The sequence below is a fragment of the Felis catus genome, chromosome A2 (assembly GCF_018350175.1).
Source record: "Felis catus isolate Fca126 chromosome A2, F.catus_Fca126_mat1.0, whole genome shotgun sequence".
In the NCBI taxonomy this organism is placed as follows: Eukaryota; Metazoa; Chordata; class Mammalia; order Carnivora; family Felidae; genus Felis; species Felis catus.
Genome location: NC_058369.1, coordinates 53565097 through 53580505, shown reverse-complemented (window position 1 = coordinate 53580505; position 15409 = coordinate 53565097). Strand labels below are relative to the sequence as shown.

Sequence of the window (15409 nt, the reverse complement as noted above, 5' to 3'; positions counted from 1 at the left end):
GTGGCGCAGTCGGTTAAGCGTCCGACTTCAGCCAGGTCACGATCTCGCGGTCCGTGAGTTCGAGCCCTGCATCGGGCTCTGGGCTGATGGCTCGGAGCCTGGAGCCTGTTTCCGATTCTGTGTCTCCCTCTCTCTCTGCCCCTCCCCCGTTCATGCTCTGTCTCTCTCTGTCCCAAAAATAAATAAATGTTGAAAAAAAAAATAAAAAAAAAATAAATAAAAAGGCTCAAAGCATTTGGAAGGACCATATGACACAGGTCAAAAGACCTCAGGGGCCGTGACTTCCTAGAAGACCTTTCAAATATATTGACATTTTTTGTCTGAACCTCACAAGTAATTCTGAAAAGCATCCAGGAAGCACCCTCACTTGGGAGGTGAGGAAAATGAGTTTGAGGGACTTGGCAGTGACACTAGTGCTGGGCACGGACCCTAGGATTTATGCCCACTGACCCGGGCCTGTGGCTTTGGGAGCCACTTACACAACGACAACTCTAAATTTTTATCTGAAGGCTGTCCTATGCTCTAGAATCATCTATTTTACAGTATCTCCACTGGGCTTACTTAATATGTCTAAAATACGAATCCATGTATGTAAGCATTATCCCTGATTCCTCTTAAATGAAACTCCTACATCCATTCTGTCTGCAGGGTTGGTTGGGTTCAGCTTCCCTAACAAAGTCTATCTGCTTCCATTTTTGCCCCCTGCCCCCCATCCCACAGTCTACCAGTAACAGAGGAGACAGAGAGTTCTATTCATTTAAGTCACTCCTTTGCTCAAACTCTCCCAAGACTTCTAATCACCAGAATAACAACCAGGCCCTACATAATCTGTCCAAGCTTAATTTGCAGACATCACCTCATGTAACTCTCCCCTGGGATCTCTAAATACTAGACACACTACCTTTATGCTGTTCCTGAGACTTCCCTGCCTCAGGGCCTTTGTGCTTGCTGTTCACTCTGTGCCTACCATGTTCTTTGCTCTTCCCCTGGGATCTCTAAGTTCTAGACACCCTGTTTTTATGTTGTTCCTGAAACTGACTGAGCTCATTCCTGCCTCAGGGCCTTTGCACTTGCTGTTCACATTGGGCCTACCATGTATTTCCCCAGATTCTCAAGTAGCCTGTTCCCTACCGTGGTCACATTTTGTTTGTTTTGATCACATCTTTTCAGAGCCTTTTCCTAACTTTCCTGACTTTCTATCCCTCTACTATGTTTTATTTTTCTTAGTATTTAATAGTCCTTGAAATTAGATTATATATTTACTTGTTTGCTTATTGATCTCCCCAGCCAGAATGTACGCAGCTCCATCAAGGCAGCTCTGTGTTTGTCTCATTCACCTCTGTCTTCCTGGTACCTAACAAGACCTGACCCACAGAAGAGTCTCCGTAATGATCTGTTGAATAAAGTGCTCATCTGGTCCAAAAGCCTTACTTTAAGATAGGAAGATGCAGTTTCTAAGGGCCTGGGCTCCAGAAAAAGCCCAGCTCCGTAAGTAACTGGTCCTGGAAACTATTAGGGGCAAATGACCCATTCTCTCACAACTGCAGTCTCTCTATCGGAAAAATTAGAATAATAAGAGTATCCTTTGCTGCTTTAGGGATTAAATGAGATAATGAATTTTAAAATGTTTGACACATAGTAGATGCTCAACAAATGGTAGCTGTGATTATTCTTCTAATTCTGTGATTATTCTCATTTGCTAGATGTGACAATGGAGGCCTAGAGGATGAGGGACTCCCCAAATCATAGGAGTGAGTGGCTAATGAGAGGAGGGAGCAGAGCTGTAAAACTCTCTTCTCAGATTACAGAGTGGTGAGAGAAAAAAACCTGAACACTTCGGCCTCCAGGCTTCTAACCTGGGCTTGCCCCTTAGACTTCCTTTCCACTCTTCCTGGACAAACCCTCCACTTCAATCCAAATATTCTTACCTAAGCCAGAAGGAAAGCATCATCTTAGAAAAAAATGAGCAACAGTACATATAACCAATTCAGTTTTCACCCCGGGATCTGCTACGAACCTTGGTTCTCGCACCTACCGAGTCAAGAATTACTTACGTAAATCTGTCCCATACTTCAGTCCCACTTTGGGAACCCAGCCCTTGCTTCGGAAGTAATGGTATGCCATGTACGTAGTCCTGAATGTGGGCTGAACTATAGGGAAAGCTTTCCAGAGCTTCAGGATTGTTAAAGGCTCCTAATGTTAAAAAAAAAAAAAAAAAAAGAGGGGCATGATCATGTATGTGTGTTCACTCATCATTCAGCCAGTGAACGGACATCTACACTAAGTGCGGAGCGGAAGCAGTGAACATGGTGCCCACAATGGAGGGACTTAACAGAAGATCTAGGCCCATGCTGTCCAGTATGGCAGCATCAGATACAGGCCCGAAGGGAGATGTGCCTCAAGGGGAAAATACACATTGAATTTCAAAGACTTGGTAGGAAAACAAGAAAGTAAACTATCTCAGTAAGTTTGGAAATGTGGAGTTAAACAAATCTTGCAAATAATATAAATTAGTTTCACCTTTTTTCTCTTACCTCCCCCACCCACCCTTATTTTTATGAGACAGAGAAAACATGTGCACATGTGAGCTGGCAGAGGGGCAGAGGCAGGGAAAGGGAAAGGGGAAGGGGGAGGGGGAGGGGGAAGGAGAGGGAGAGAGAGAGAGAGAGAGAGAAAGGGAGGGGGGAGAAAGGGAGAGACAGAAAATCTCGAGCAGGCTCTATGCTCAGAGTGGTTCCATGCTTGATCCCATGACCCAGAGATCATGACCTGAGCAGAAACCAAGAGTTGGATGCTCAACCGACTTATCCACCCAGGCGCCCCTTTTTTCTAGCGGCTACTAGAAAATTTTAAAAAGGACCCACATGGCTCCCATCTGAGGCTTGTGTTTACTTCTGTCAGAGAGCACTGGTTTGGAGGACCTGGGAAAGGCTGCCCTGAGACAGCAACATCTGAGATGAGGAGGAAGTAGCCGAATGGAAGGGGATGGTGGGAAAATTGGGGGAGGTGGGGTGGCTGTGGAAGAACACTCTGGGCAGAAGGACGAGTGCGTGTCGCGAGTTCGAGTGTGACAAGTCCACCAAAGCCACAAGGCAGCAGGTTCCAAACATTTCACAGATCCAAGAGAGTAGCTACTGTATATCAGGCCACATTCAGAAAAGCCAAAACGTAATTTTGTAAAAGCTTAAAAAAAAAAAAGACGCTTCATTTAGTCTTTGAAACTGGAGGGTGTGTTATCTCATGGCACAAATGAGCAATCCAACAGCTTCAAAGGGCATTTTGTTCCTAATGGAGGATGTGAAGAGACTGAGAATGGCTTGGTTCAGAGAACATTCAATTTTTTGGATGGTTTAGGGCTCAGTCAATGAGACTTGCTCAGTTTGTCTCAGCCTAAGATTTAAAATCCATAAATATGAGCTACAGGTTTTTTTCCTTCCTTATTCTTTTTTTTTTTTTTTTGCAGTTGTTCCTAAGATAGAAAATCCATACATATGTGGCCTTTATTTTTTATTTTATGTATTTACTTTTGAGAGAGAAAGAGAACGCAAATGAGCAAAGGGCAGAGAGAGAGAATCCTAGGAGGGGAAGAGGGAGGGGGAGGGGGAGGGAGAAAGAGAGGGAGAGAGAGAGAAAGAGAAGCAGGGCTCACCTGAAGCAGTGCTCATGTTTTACCCAAAGCAGGGCTGATGTTCACCAGAAGCGGGGCATGAGCTCACCCAATGTGGGACTCAAACTCATGAACCATGAGATCATGACCTGAGCCAAAGTCAGATGCTTGACAACTGAACCACCCAGGCACCCCTATGCGTGGCCTTTCAGTCCTAACGCAAGGAAACAGTTGGCCCTCCTCTAACAAGAAACAGTCTTTCAGGGAAGGTTGAACTTTCGATATGGATAGCCTATCAAGTTTCAGAGGCTGAGGATTCTATGTAGTAGTGGAATGTTCTGACAGATTTTGGCTAAGGCCCAGGAGAGGAGGCAAAGGTGGGCTAAGAATGGCCACCACCTGAGAAAATGAATCACCCATCAGCAGACATCTGTTTCCAAACCACTGGAATAGTCGTGAAAATAATTTATATAATCAGAATTTGAAGAATGATAAAATTATGCACTCCCAGCTACAGAACAAAATATACTGTCTCTATTATTCTGCTTACCTTTCTCTTTTTAATTTTAATTTCATTTGAATTATTTTGAATAGGTATTATATTCACATGCATAGAAGCGTCCAGTGAAGTCTCCCCTTCTATCTGTGTGCCCAGGCTCCAATGCCTCCACCAGAAGGTAAGCCGTGGTACCAGCTTCTTGTGCGACTTTCTAAGGGCAGCAGGCTACAGTATAGAATCACGGCTTTGGGAATACCTTGACATAGCTTCAATTATTAGTTCTAACCAGACTAGCTGTGTGACCTTGGTGAGTCACTTACTTCCTTTGAGCTTCAGTTACCTTATCTGTAGAATTCTTACCAGGCAGAGGCAAGGATTAGGTACTGCAGGTAAGGTACTCAACACACAGCTTTTACCGAAGTAAGTGCTAAACACGGACAGTTTCAACTTTTGTTGCTAATTTTTAGTACTTTTCTGACACAGATTTCCTGATCATTATTTAAGATATTGATCTTCTCCTAGTCTCTGGGAATGAAATTGAATCTAAAAGAGTCAAAGCTGGCTTTTGCCTTAATAGTCCCAATTCAGGACCCAAAGCCCAAATGTAGAAAAAAAATCTGATCCAATTTTACTGGGTGAAAGTAGGCACGTTTGTATTACAGCAATGTGAAAATTACTACAAGCTGCTTTCAACACCAGGAAAAAATATTTTTTTTAATTTTTTAATGTTTATTTTTGAGAGAGAGAGAAAGAGCGAGCAAGCAGGAGAGGGGCAGAGAGAGAGGAAGACACAGAATCTGAAGCAGGCTCCAGGCTCTGACCTGTCAGCACAGAGCCCACACAGGGCTCAAACCCATGAACCGTGAGATCATGAACTGAGCCAAAGTTGGACGCCCAACCAGTTGAGCCACTGAGGCGCCAGGAAAATTTTAAGTGGACTGTATCTAAATAAGACATCTTACCTTCTCATAGTAGATGCTTAGACATCCTAGAGCATAGACCAGGAAAAAGGCCTAAAAACAGAGCAAGCAGAAAATGCTCATTAGAAACTGTCCCACATTCTTGAGAAGTTATTTTACAGACTGATTTCTCTTTGCCTCAAGTACAAACTAACATCCTTAAATCATCTTCAAAATGGTGACATTTTTTAACATAAATGATTCATGCAAATTTAAAGGATTTAAAAAACATCTAAGAAAATACAAAAGTCACAAATTGGTTAAAAATCAATTAAAAAGGCATTTGTATGATATTTCCATGTATTTTTCCCCTTAAAAATCACATAGCTAAACTGGAAAATGATGTAAATAGCTGTAACAACAGCAACTTTTGCTCATTAGATTTTCCTCTGTAAAATTAAATAACCATATTAAACTGAGAAAAAAATTTATGAAAGAAATATATGGAAATTTGTGAAAAGTAGGCAGTGCAGATTTGGCTTGCATAACAAAACATGGGTTTTTTAGTCACCCATGCAGTAAAGTGATTTCCTATTAAGTAATCCCTATCTTTCCATAAACTTCATTATATGGTAACTTTCCCCCCCCCCCCCAAATGTTTATTTTTGAGAAAGAGAGGGTAGGAAAAAGCATGAGTGGGGGAAGGGCAGAGAGAGAGAGGACAGAGGATCTGAAGCAGGCTCTTTTGCTGGCAGCAGAACCTGATGGGAAGCTCGAACTCATGAACCTCGAGATCAGGACCTGAGCTGGTCAGATGTTTTTCACTCTACTTGTAGAGGAGAAAAGGATTCATGTTTACACCTGAACAGACTTACGCAAAATTGCTGTGTACTAGTGGCTAAATGGTGGCTATTAGTAAAACTGGGTTACTTTCTGTATAAATATGAGGATGGGAGATTCATTTACAACCAAACGGCAAACATTATGCTGCTGCTGCCACCTGGCACAGATGAGGAGGGCCCTCTTATGGAGTGTGGCAACCGAGATGCAGTCCCCAGCCAGAAAGGAGTGGCAGGTTTTTATCAAGAAAGGATGCTGTATTTTGTCAAATGCTTTCTCTGCATCTATTGTGAGGATCACGTGCTGAATCAGAAAAATATGCAGCCAAGAATTCTTTATAGCAAGGCTGTCATTTAAAATAGAAGGAAAGGGGCACCTGGATGGCTCAGTCAGTTAAGCGTCCGACTTTGGCTCAGGTCATGATCTTGCAGTCCGTGGGTTAGAGCCCCGCGTTGGGCTCTGTGCTGACAGTTCAGAGCCTGGAGCCTGTTTCAGATTCTGTGTCTCCCTCTTTCTCTGACCCTCCCCTGTTCAAGCTTTCTCTCTCTCTGTCTCAAAAATAAATAAAATGTTAAAAAAATTTTTTTTTAAATAGAAGGAAAGATAAAGAAATTCCCAAACAAAAACTAAAGGAGTTCGTGACCACTAAACCAGCCCTGCAAGAAATTTTAAGGGGGACTCTTTGAGCGGAGAAAAAACAAAACAAAAAGACCAAAAGCAACAAAGACTAGAAAGGACCAGAGAACATCACCAGAAACACCAATTCTACAGGCAACACAATTCAAAAATCACTTGAAATGTAAATGGACTAAATGCTCCAATCAAAACATATAGGGTATCAGAATGGATCAAAAAACACAAGACTCATCTATATGCTGGCTACCACAGACTCATTTTAGACCTAAAGACACCTGCAGATTGAGAATAAGGGGATGGAGAACCATGTATCATGCTACTGGATGGCAAAAGAAAGCCAGAATAGCCATATTTATATCAGACCAACTAGATTTTAAAACAAAGGCTGTAACAAGAGATGAAGAAGGACACTGTATCATAATGAAGGGGTCTATCCACCAAGAAGACCTAACAATTCCAAATATTTATGCTCCCAACTTGAAAGCACCCAAATATATAAATCAATTAATCACAAACATAAAGAACTCATTGATAAATAATACCATAATAGTAGGGGACTTTAACACCCTATGTACAACAATGGACAGATCATCTAAGCAGAAAATCAAAAGGAGACAATGGCTTTGAATGGCACACTGGACCGAATGGATGTAACAGACATATTCAGAACATTTCACCCTGAAGCAGCAGAATACACGTTCTTCTTAAGTACACATGGTACATTCTCCAGAATGGATCACATACTGGGTCACAAATCAGCCCTCAACAAGTAAAAAAGATCAATATCCTATCATGCATATTTTTAGACCACAACGCTATAAAAGTTGAAATCAACCACAAGAAAAAATTTGGAAAGACCACCAATACTTGGGAGACTAAAGAACATCCTACTAAAGAATGAATGGGTTAACTAAGAAATTAAAGAAATTAAAAAGTACATGGAAGCCAATTAAAATGAAAACATGACAGTCCAAAACCTCTGGGATGCAGCAAAGGCAGTCATAAGAGGGAAATTTATAGTAATCCAGGCCTTCCTAAAGAAGGAAGAAATGTCTTAGATATACAACCTAACCTTACTCCTAAAGGAGCTGGAAAAAGACAGCAAATAAAGCCCAAAACAAGCAGAAAAAGGGAAATCATAAAGATTAGAGCAGAAATCAGTGATATTGAAATAAAAAAAAACAGAACAGAGCAATGAAACCAGGATCTGGTTCTTCAAAAGAATTAACAAAATTGATAAACATCTAGCCAGATTTATCAAAAAGAAAAGGACCCAAATAAATAAAATAATGAATGAAAGAGAAGAGATCATAACCAACACTGCAGAAATACAAACAATAGGAGAATATTATGAGCAATTATATCCCAACAAATTGGGCAATCTGGAAGAAACAGACAAATTCCTAGAAAGATATAAACTACCAAAATGACACAGGAAGAAATAGAAAATTTGAAGAGACCCATAACCAGTAAGGAAATTGAATCAGTAATCAAAAATCTTCCAACAAACAAGAGTCCAGGGCCAGATGGCTTTCCAGGGAAATTCTACCAAACAATTAAAGAATACCTATTTTTTTGAAGCTGTTCCAAAAAACAAAAACAGAAGGAAAACTTCCAAACTTATTCTATGAGGCCAGCATTATCTTGATTCCAAAATCAGACAAAAACCCCACTGAAAAGAACTACAGCCCAATTTCTCTGATGAATATGGATGCAAAAATTCTCAACAAGATACTAGCAAAGTGAAGCCAACAATGCATTAAAATAATTATTCACCATGACCATTGGGATTGATGGGCTGTATGGTTGATTCAATATCCACAATTCAATCAATGTGATACATCACATTAGTTAAAAAAAAAAAAAAAAGATAAGAACCACATGATCCTCTCAATAGATGCAGAGAAAGCATTTGACAAAATACAGCATCCTTTCTTGATAAAAAAAAACTCAAGAAAGGAGGGATAGAAGGAACATACCTCAAAGTCATAAAGGCCACCTACGAAAGACCCACAGCTAATATCATCTTCAAATGGGGAAACTGAGAGCTTTCCCCCTAAGGTCAGGAACATGCCAGGGATGTTCACTTTCTCCACTGTTGTTCAACATAGTGTTTGAAGTCCTAGCCTCAGCAATCAGACAACAAAAACAAAAAGCAAGCAAATCAGCAAGGAAGACGTTAAACTTTCACACTTCACAGATGACATGATGCTCTTTTGGAAAACCGAAAGACTCCACCAAAAAACTGCTAAAACTGATACATGTATTCAGCAAAGTTGCAGCATATAAAATCAATGTACAGAAATCAGTTGCATTTATAGACGCCAATAATGAAGCGGTAGAAACAGAAATCAAGGAACTGATCCCATTTACAATGGCACTGAAAACCAAAAAATACCTGGGAATAAACCTAACCAAAGAGGTAAAAGATCTGCATGCTGAAAACTACAGGAATCTTATGAAAGAAACTGAAGACACAAAGACATGGAAAAACATTCCATGATCATGGACTGGAAGAACAAATATTGTTAAAATGTTGATACTACCCAAAGGAATCTACACATTCAATGCAATCCCTATCAAAATAATACCAGCATTCTTTACAGAGCTAGAACAAACAATTCTAAAATTTGTATGGAACCAGAAAAGACCTGGAATAGCCAAAGTAATGTTGAAAAAGAAAATCAAAGCTGGAAGCATCACAATTCCAGACTTCAAGCTGTATTACAAGGCTGTAATTATCAAGACAGTGTGGCACAAAACAGATCAATGCAACAAAATAGAGAACTCAGAAATGGACTCACAAATGTATGGCCAACTACTCTTCGACAAAGCAGGAAAAGAGTATCCAATGGAATAAAGACAGTCTCTTGAGCAAATGGTGCTGGGAAAACTGGACAGCGACATGCAGAAATATGAACCTGGACCACTTTCTTACACCATACACAAAAATAAACTCAAAATGGGGGCGCCTGAGTGGCTTGGCTGGTTAAGTGTCCAACTTCAGCTCAGGTCATGAGCTGATGGTTTGGTGAGTCTGTGCCCCATGCTGGGCTCTCTGCTGACAGCTCAGAGTCTGGAGCCTGCTTCGGATTCTGTGTCTCTCTCTGTCTCTTCCGTCCCCTGCTCACACTCTGTCTCTCTCTCAAAAAATGAGTAAATATTGGAGTGCCTGGGTGGCTCAGTCAGTTAAGTGTCCGACTTTGGCTCAGGTCATGGTCTGGCGGTTCATGGGTTCAAGTCCCGCGTTGGGCTCTGTGCTGACAGCTCAGAGCCTGGAGCCTGCTTCAGATTCTGCATCTCCTTCTCTCTGCCCCTCCTCCACTCGCACGCTGTTTCTCTCTCTCTCAAAAGTAAATAAACATTAAAAAATTTTTTTAAATGAATAAACATTAAAAATAAAATAAAATAAAATAACTCAAAATGGATGAAAGACCTAAATATAACAAAGGAAACCATCTAAATCCCAGGGAACACAGGCAGCAACCTCTTTGACCTCGGCCACAGCAACTTCTTAATTGACATGTCTCCCAAGGCAAGGGAAACAAAAGCAAAAGTGAACTATCAGGACCTTATCAAGATAAAAAGCTTCGGCATAGCAAAGGAAACAATCAACAAAACTAAAAGGCAATTGATGGAATGGGAGAAGATACTTGCAAATGACATATCAGATAAAGGGTTAGTATCCAAAATCTATAAAGGACTTATCCAACTCAACACCCAAAAAACAAATGATCCAGTGAAGAAATGGGCAAAAGACACAAGCAGACACTTTTCCAAAGAAGACATCCAGATGGCCAACTGACACATGAAAAGATGCTCAACGTCACTCCTCATCAGGGAAATACAAATCAAAACCACACTCAGATACCACCTCATGCCAGTCAGAGTGACTAAAATGAACAAATCAGGAGACTATAGATGCTGGTGAGGATGTGGAGAAACGGGAACCCTCTGGCACTGTTGGTGGGAATGCAAACTGGTGCAGCTGCTCTGGAAAACAGTGTGGAGGTTCTTCAAAAAATTAAAAATAGATCTACCCTATGACCCAGCAATAGTACTGCTAGGAATTGACCCAAGGGATACAGGAGTGCTGATGCAAAGGGGCACTTGTACCCCGATGTTTACAGCAGCACTTTCAACAATAGCCAAATTATGGAAAGAGCCTAAATGTCCATCAACTGATGAATGGATAAAGAAATTATGGTTTATATACACAATGGAATACTACTTGGCAATGAGAAAGAATGAAATATGGCCTTTTGTAGGAACGTGGATGGAACTGGAGAGTGTTACGCTAAATCAAGTAAGTCATACAGAGAAAGACAGATACTGTATATTTTCATTCTTATGTGGATCCTGAGAAACTTAATAGAAGCCCATGGGGGAGGGGAAGAAAAAAAAAAAGAGGTTAGAGAGGGAGGGAGCCAAAACATAAGAGACTCTTAAAAACTGGGAACAAACTGAGGGCTGATGGGGGGTGGGAGGGAGGGGAGGGTGGATGATGGGTATTGAGGAGGGCATCTGCTGGGATGAGCACTGGGTGTTATATGGAAATCAATGAGAATAAATTTCATATTTAAAAAAATAAACACAATGATTATTATTGGACTCAAAAAAAAGATTTAATGAGATTAAATCTTATAAAAATTTTAAAGGCTACACAAAGCACCTACCTGCTCAATTCATTTTAGTTTCCCCTCCTTTTTAAGGAACGATTTAGATATTACAGCCTGGAAAATTTCAATCCCCTGTTTGCTAATCAAGAGACTCCTTCCTGGTATGTGTTAGAATTTAAGTTCCTTAGAAACTTTCCATTATCAGTCAACAAGTGTTTCTCTAAGAACTGATGAAACCAATGCCTCATTAATATTTACTGGCCTAAAATAAACGGCTTTTATGAATGTACACAAACTGCTCTTAGGTACTTACTACAGATGGAGTGGATCTTAATTCAGTTGAGTTGGCTTTACTTGGAATTAAATCATCAGCAGACTGGGGAAGTCAGGGGAGGGAGCGAGTATGTCCCTTGAGATCTCATTAGTAAGTTTTTACTATCAGAGCAAAATGGAGGGAAGAGTTTAATGAGGATTTAATGTCACATCACTAAATCTAGTTAGAGCCCAAAGCATTATAACAGAAAAACAGTTCTCAGTAACAGATCTCTAAGAGACAGATCTTTAAGTCAGCTGTGGTATTACCATTCTCAATCCCTAAAAAGAACTCTGAATCACCACAGAAGGGCCGCCCGTGTTCCTGAGGACATTTATGGAAACACATTAAACTGCAGAGTGGTGCACCAAACATGGGTGATTCATTCATAGGAAATCTGCCAAAACAGAACTGAGAAGCAGAGCTAGGTCTCACTGCACGCTCCCTGAAAACTGTAACACCTCTCTGGAATGTCCTCTGGAACCAAGCAGCTTCCAAGAACACAGAGCAACCTCACCTACCTCCCAACACTCTTGCTTTTCTTCAGGGAGTGTTTGGGGGACAGCAGCGGACAGCAGCCCCTTTTCTTGTAAAAAGGACCGAACAGAATACAAGTAGTCACCTACTGGGACAGTGAGCTGACACCTAACGCTCTCTGCCTACTGCTGCTGCCTCCCAGGGCAGAGACACTGCCTGGCTCCTCCTGGCCTCAACTATCTGGCCCACCCTCCTATTGATGCTTGTTATGGTCCTCACCCTTCTCTGACACAGCTGTCTGCAGTGCCCTGGTGCCACCTGGTAGAGAGACAGACTCCTGGTAGATACTCATAGTTGTGCCCTGCACAGTCTAGCCATCCTGTATTGCCATCCAGGACTGAGCTGCAAGAAAGAGCCCATGCTGTCCAGTGTCCAAATGGCAATCCCCCATTTATCCTTTAACCTCCACAGATACCACCGACCTTGTAAAGTCTTCCCAGCTATAATTAGTAATCATAATTATTAAGCATTCTGGGTAAAGGATACTAGAGGAGCAACACTGGCACCATCCACAGACTGCACTGAATGTAATTATTTCTGGGCTACCTTTAGAACCAGAGTCATAGTCTGTTTATTTCTGTATTGTTACTACTAAGCTCAGTGCCTGGCACACAGGAAGTACCCAGTGAAAATTTTTGCAAAATTGACTGCAAAAGAAAAGATTCCAACTAGCTTTTATAAGTAATTTAATTATAATTTACAAGTAATTTAATAACTTAATAATGATAATGACAAGAATAGCATGCGGTAACACTTACTGAGCATTTTACTACATATCAGGCACTGTGCTGAACCCATCACAAGCAGTAGTTAATTCCCAGAACATCTTATGAATGAGATGCTATATAGCCCTCATTTTACAGAGAAGAAATCAAGGACCAGAGAGCTCAAGCCCTTAGAGAATAGGTATCCACAGTGCTGTCCAGAACTTTCTGTGATGACGATGTTCTACACCTGTGCTATCCAATACAGTTGCTACATCCACAAGCAGCTGCTGAGTGTTTGAAATGTAGCTGGCACAACTGAGAAACAGAATTCTGCATTTTGCTCCATTTTAATTAGTTTAATAGAATAGTCACATGTGCCTAGTGGCTATTGTCTTTGACAACAGACTAAGCTATCTCATGTAAAATGAGATGAAGTAAATAATTCCAAACATCCTTTCCTGGTCCATAAGGCTGTACCTTTGGCTTCACTGTGTGGAAGGAAGTACAGACAAGGAAATCAAGAGAATATGGAGACACAATAATTTCTCTGTGGACATGTCTATGAAGTTACCAATGTGGATGCATTCAACACACATTTCCTGAGAATGGTGCTAGACACTGCTGAGGCTACCCAAGACAGGCAGGAGCGCTCTTGGGGAAGAGGCACATGGGTACGAGGAACGGGTGCTATCTTCCAGGGCAGAAAGGACGCTTCTGTGAACAGTATAAACATAAGCAAACAAAGAGGGACTGAACAACAGGTGAACACAGCATAGAGGAACTTTAAATCAGAGGAAAAATTTATGATGCACTTAAAAAAATTTTTTTTAATGTTTATTTTTGAGAGAGAGCAAAACAGAGTGTGAGCAGGGGAGGGCAGAGAGAGAGAGTGAGGGAGACCCAGAATCCGAAGCAGGCTCCAGGCTCTGAGCTGTCATCACAGAGCCTGACACAGGGCTTGAACTCACAGACTGCTAGATCATGACCTGAGCTGAAGTTGGACGCTTGACTGACTGAGCCACCCAGGTGCCCCAGATGCAAGTTTTAGTGAGTCACTTTTAAGCCAACTTTTGGGAATGCAGCTATTGCATTAAGAGAACATGTATTAGTAATCCTACAGAAGGAGATATCTAGAATCCATTTATGTAATTAGCAGTCATTACATGACTTAGAATATGAATCATAGCTTATTAAAAGCTGGCGAAACTCCACAAATATACTGAAAACCACTGAACTGTACACTCTATCTATCTATCTATCTATCTATCTATCTATCTATCTATCTATCTATCTAGAACATGGAGGAAGGGAGAGAGAATCCCAAGCAGGCTTGTTAGTGATGTCAGCGCAGAGCCCAATGTGGGGGCTTGATCCCACAAACTGCAAGACCATGACCTGAATCAAGATCAAGAGTCAGGGGCTTAGCCAACTGAGCTACCCAGGCACCCCTGAACTGTACACTTTAAATAGGTAAATGGTATGGTATATAAACAGTATCTCATGATATAGGGAAGTCCCCCACCCCCAAAATCTTAGACTTGATGAAAGGAAGGCTAAGGAGTGAAACTTAGGCAGGCCTACTTTGGAAGCTGACTATGGTCATTTCAAGACCGATTTATAACATTCAGTTACTGAATACTCACTTGCTGAATTACAGACAGAATTGCATTTATAGGTGGGCTGCATTTACAGGTTGCCCAGGCCCTGAGACCAAGAGCTGAAAAAATAACATGCAGGAAACATACCTCTTCTAGGCTAAGTTGCAAATACTCCAAGATCCGATATGGATTTCTTCTGCATATTAATCTCTTTTTTGGTGCCAACTGAAGACAGAAGAAAGAAAATACATAGAGAACAAATGGAAGGACTACATGTTACATAGAGCAGATTGCATTTTAAAACAAACATGCTTCTTATAAATTTCTGAATTCACATTTATTGGCTTAATACTGTTAAAAATATAGATTTTTATTATTATTATGTAGAAAAATAAGTTTTAGGTTTTCTACGACTAACATTTTCATTTATTTCTTTTTTCCCCAAGAACTTTTCCCACAATTGTGATCCTTTTGTTGGTCTGTTTTATGTCCTTCTTTTCACCGACCTGTACCTCACAAGTGTGTGCCTACGTTCTTAATTAGACTTCACAATCTCATTCTGAAGCGTAGATAGCACTTCTTCAAATGGTGTTTCATGTACTATTTAGCCATTAGATTTTCTCATTTTTAGCTATTATAGACCATTTCAGGGCACCTGTCTCTGACTGTGCATCCATCCTTGAAGTGGCTCTGGGTCTGCTTCCCAGTGCTTCTCCTATACTGGCTGACTTCCATACCCGAGACCCTCTGCTACAGCCAGACTCAAGACTACATGTACTTACCACAACACTTCTTTTTATCCCACCCAAGGGAAAGAATATTATTGCAGCTGCTTTAATTTATACATTAAAAAAAAATAAGTTATTCACAGACTTGAAGTTTTAGTAGAAGCAGCCCTCGTAACTACTGAGCCACCAGGGCTGGGACGCAGTGCCTGCGGATTCTGAGTGTCTCACCACCTCTCACGTGCCCTGAGTACTTAATATGGGCCTGCTACCAGTTCCAAGTAAGGGACACCCTGGTCATCCCACATCTGCTATGGGCCAGACATAGATGGTTCTGGAGGAAGTGAATGATTTTCTTCTTGAACAGTGCAGGGCTGAGGGTGCTGACGTCCTGTAATAGAAAAGCTGTGTATCACTTTTGACTCCCCC

At 41.1% G+C, this 15409-nt stretch overlaps 1 protein-coding gene across 4 annotated transcripts in view; it reads right to left on the bottom strand.

Annotated features, from left to right (window-relative positions):
- TSEN2 (tRNA splicing endonuclease subunit 2) overlaps positions 1–15409 on the bottom strand; it is a 48654-nt gene that overhangs the window by 10803 nt on the left and 22442 nt on the right. For all 4 annotated transcript variants that reach the window (XM_011280217.3, XM_003982498.6, XM_019825092.2 and 1 more), the window contains 3 exons: positions 14403–14480; positions 5069–5119; positions 2055–2193 (listed from right to left, as the gene is read on the bottom strand). In XM_011280217.3, coding sequence (XP_011278519.1) covers positions 2055–2193; positions 5069–5119; positions 14403–14480 — 268 coding nt within the window. The remainder of the gene's footprint in view (positions 1–2054; positions 2194–5068; positions 5120–14402; positions 14481–15409) is intronic.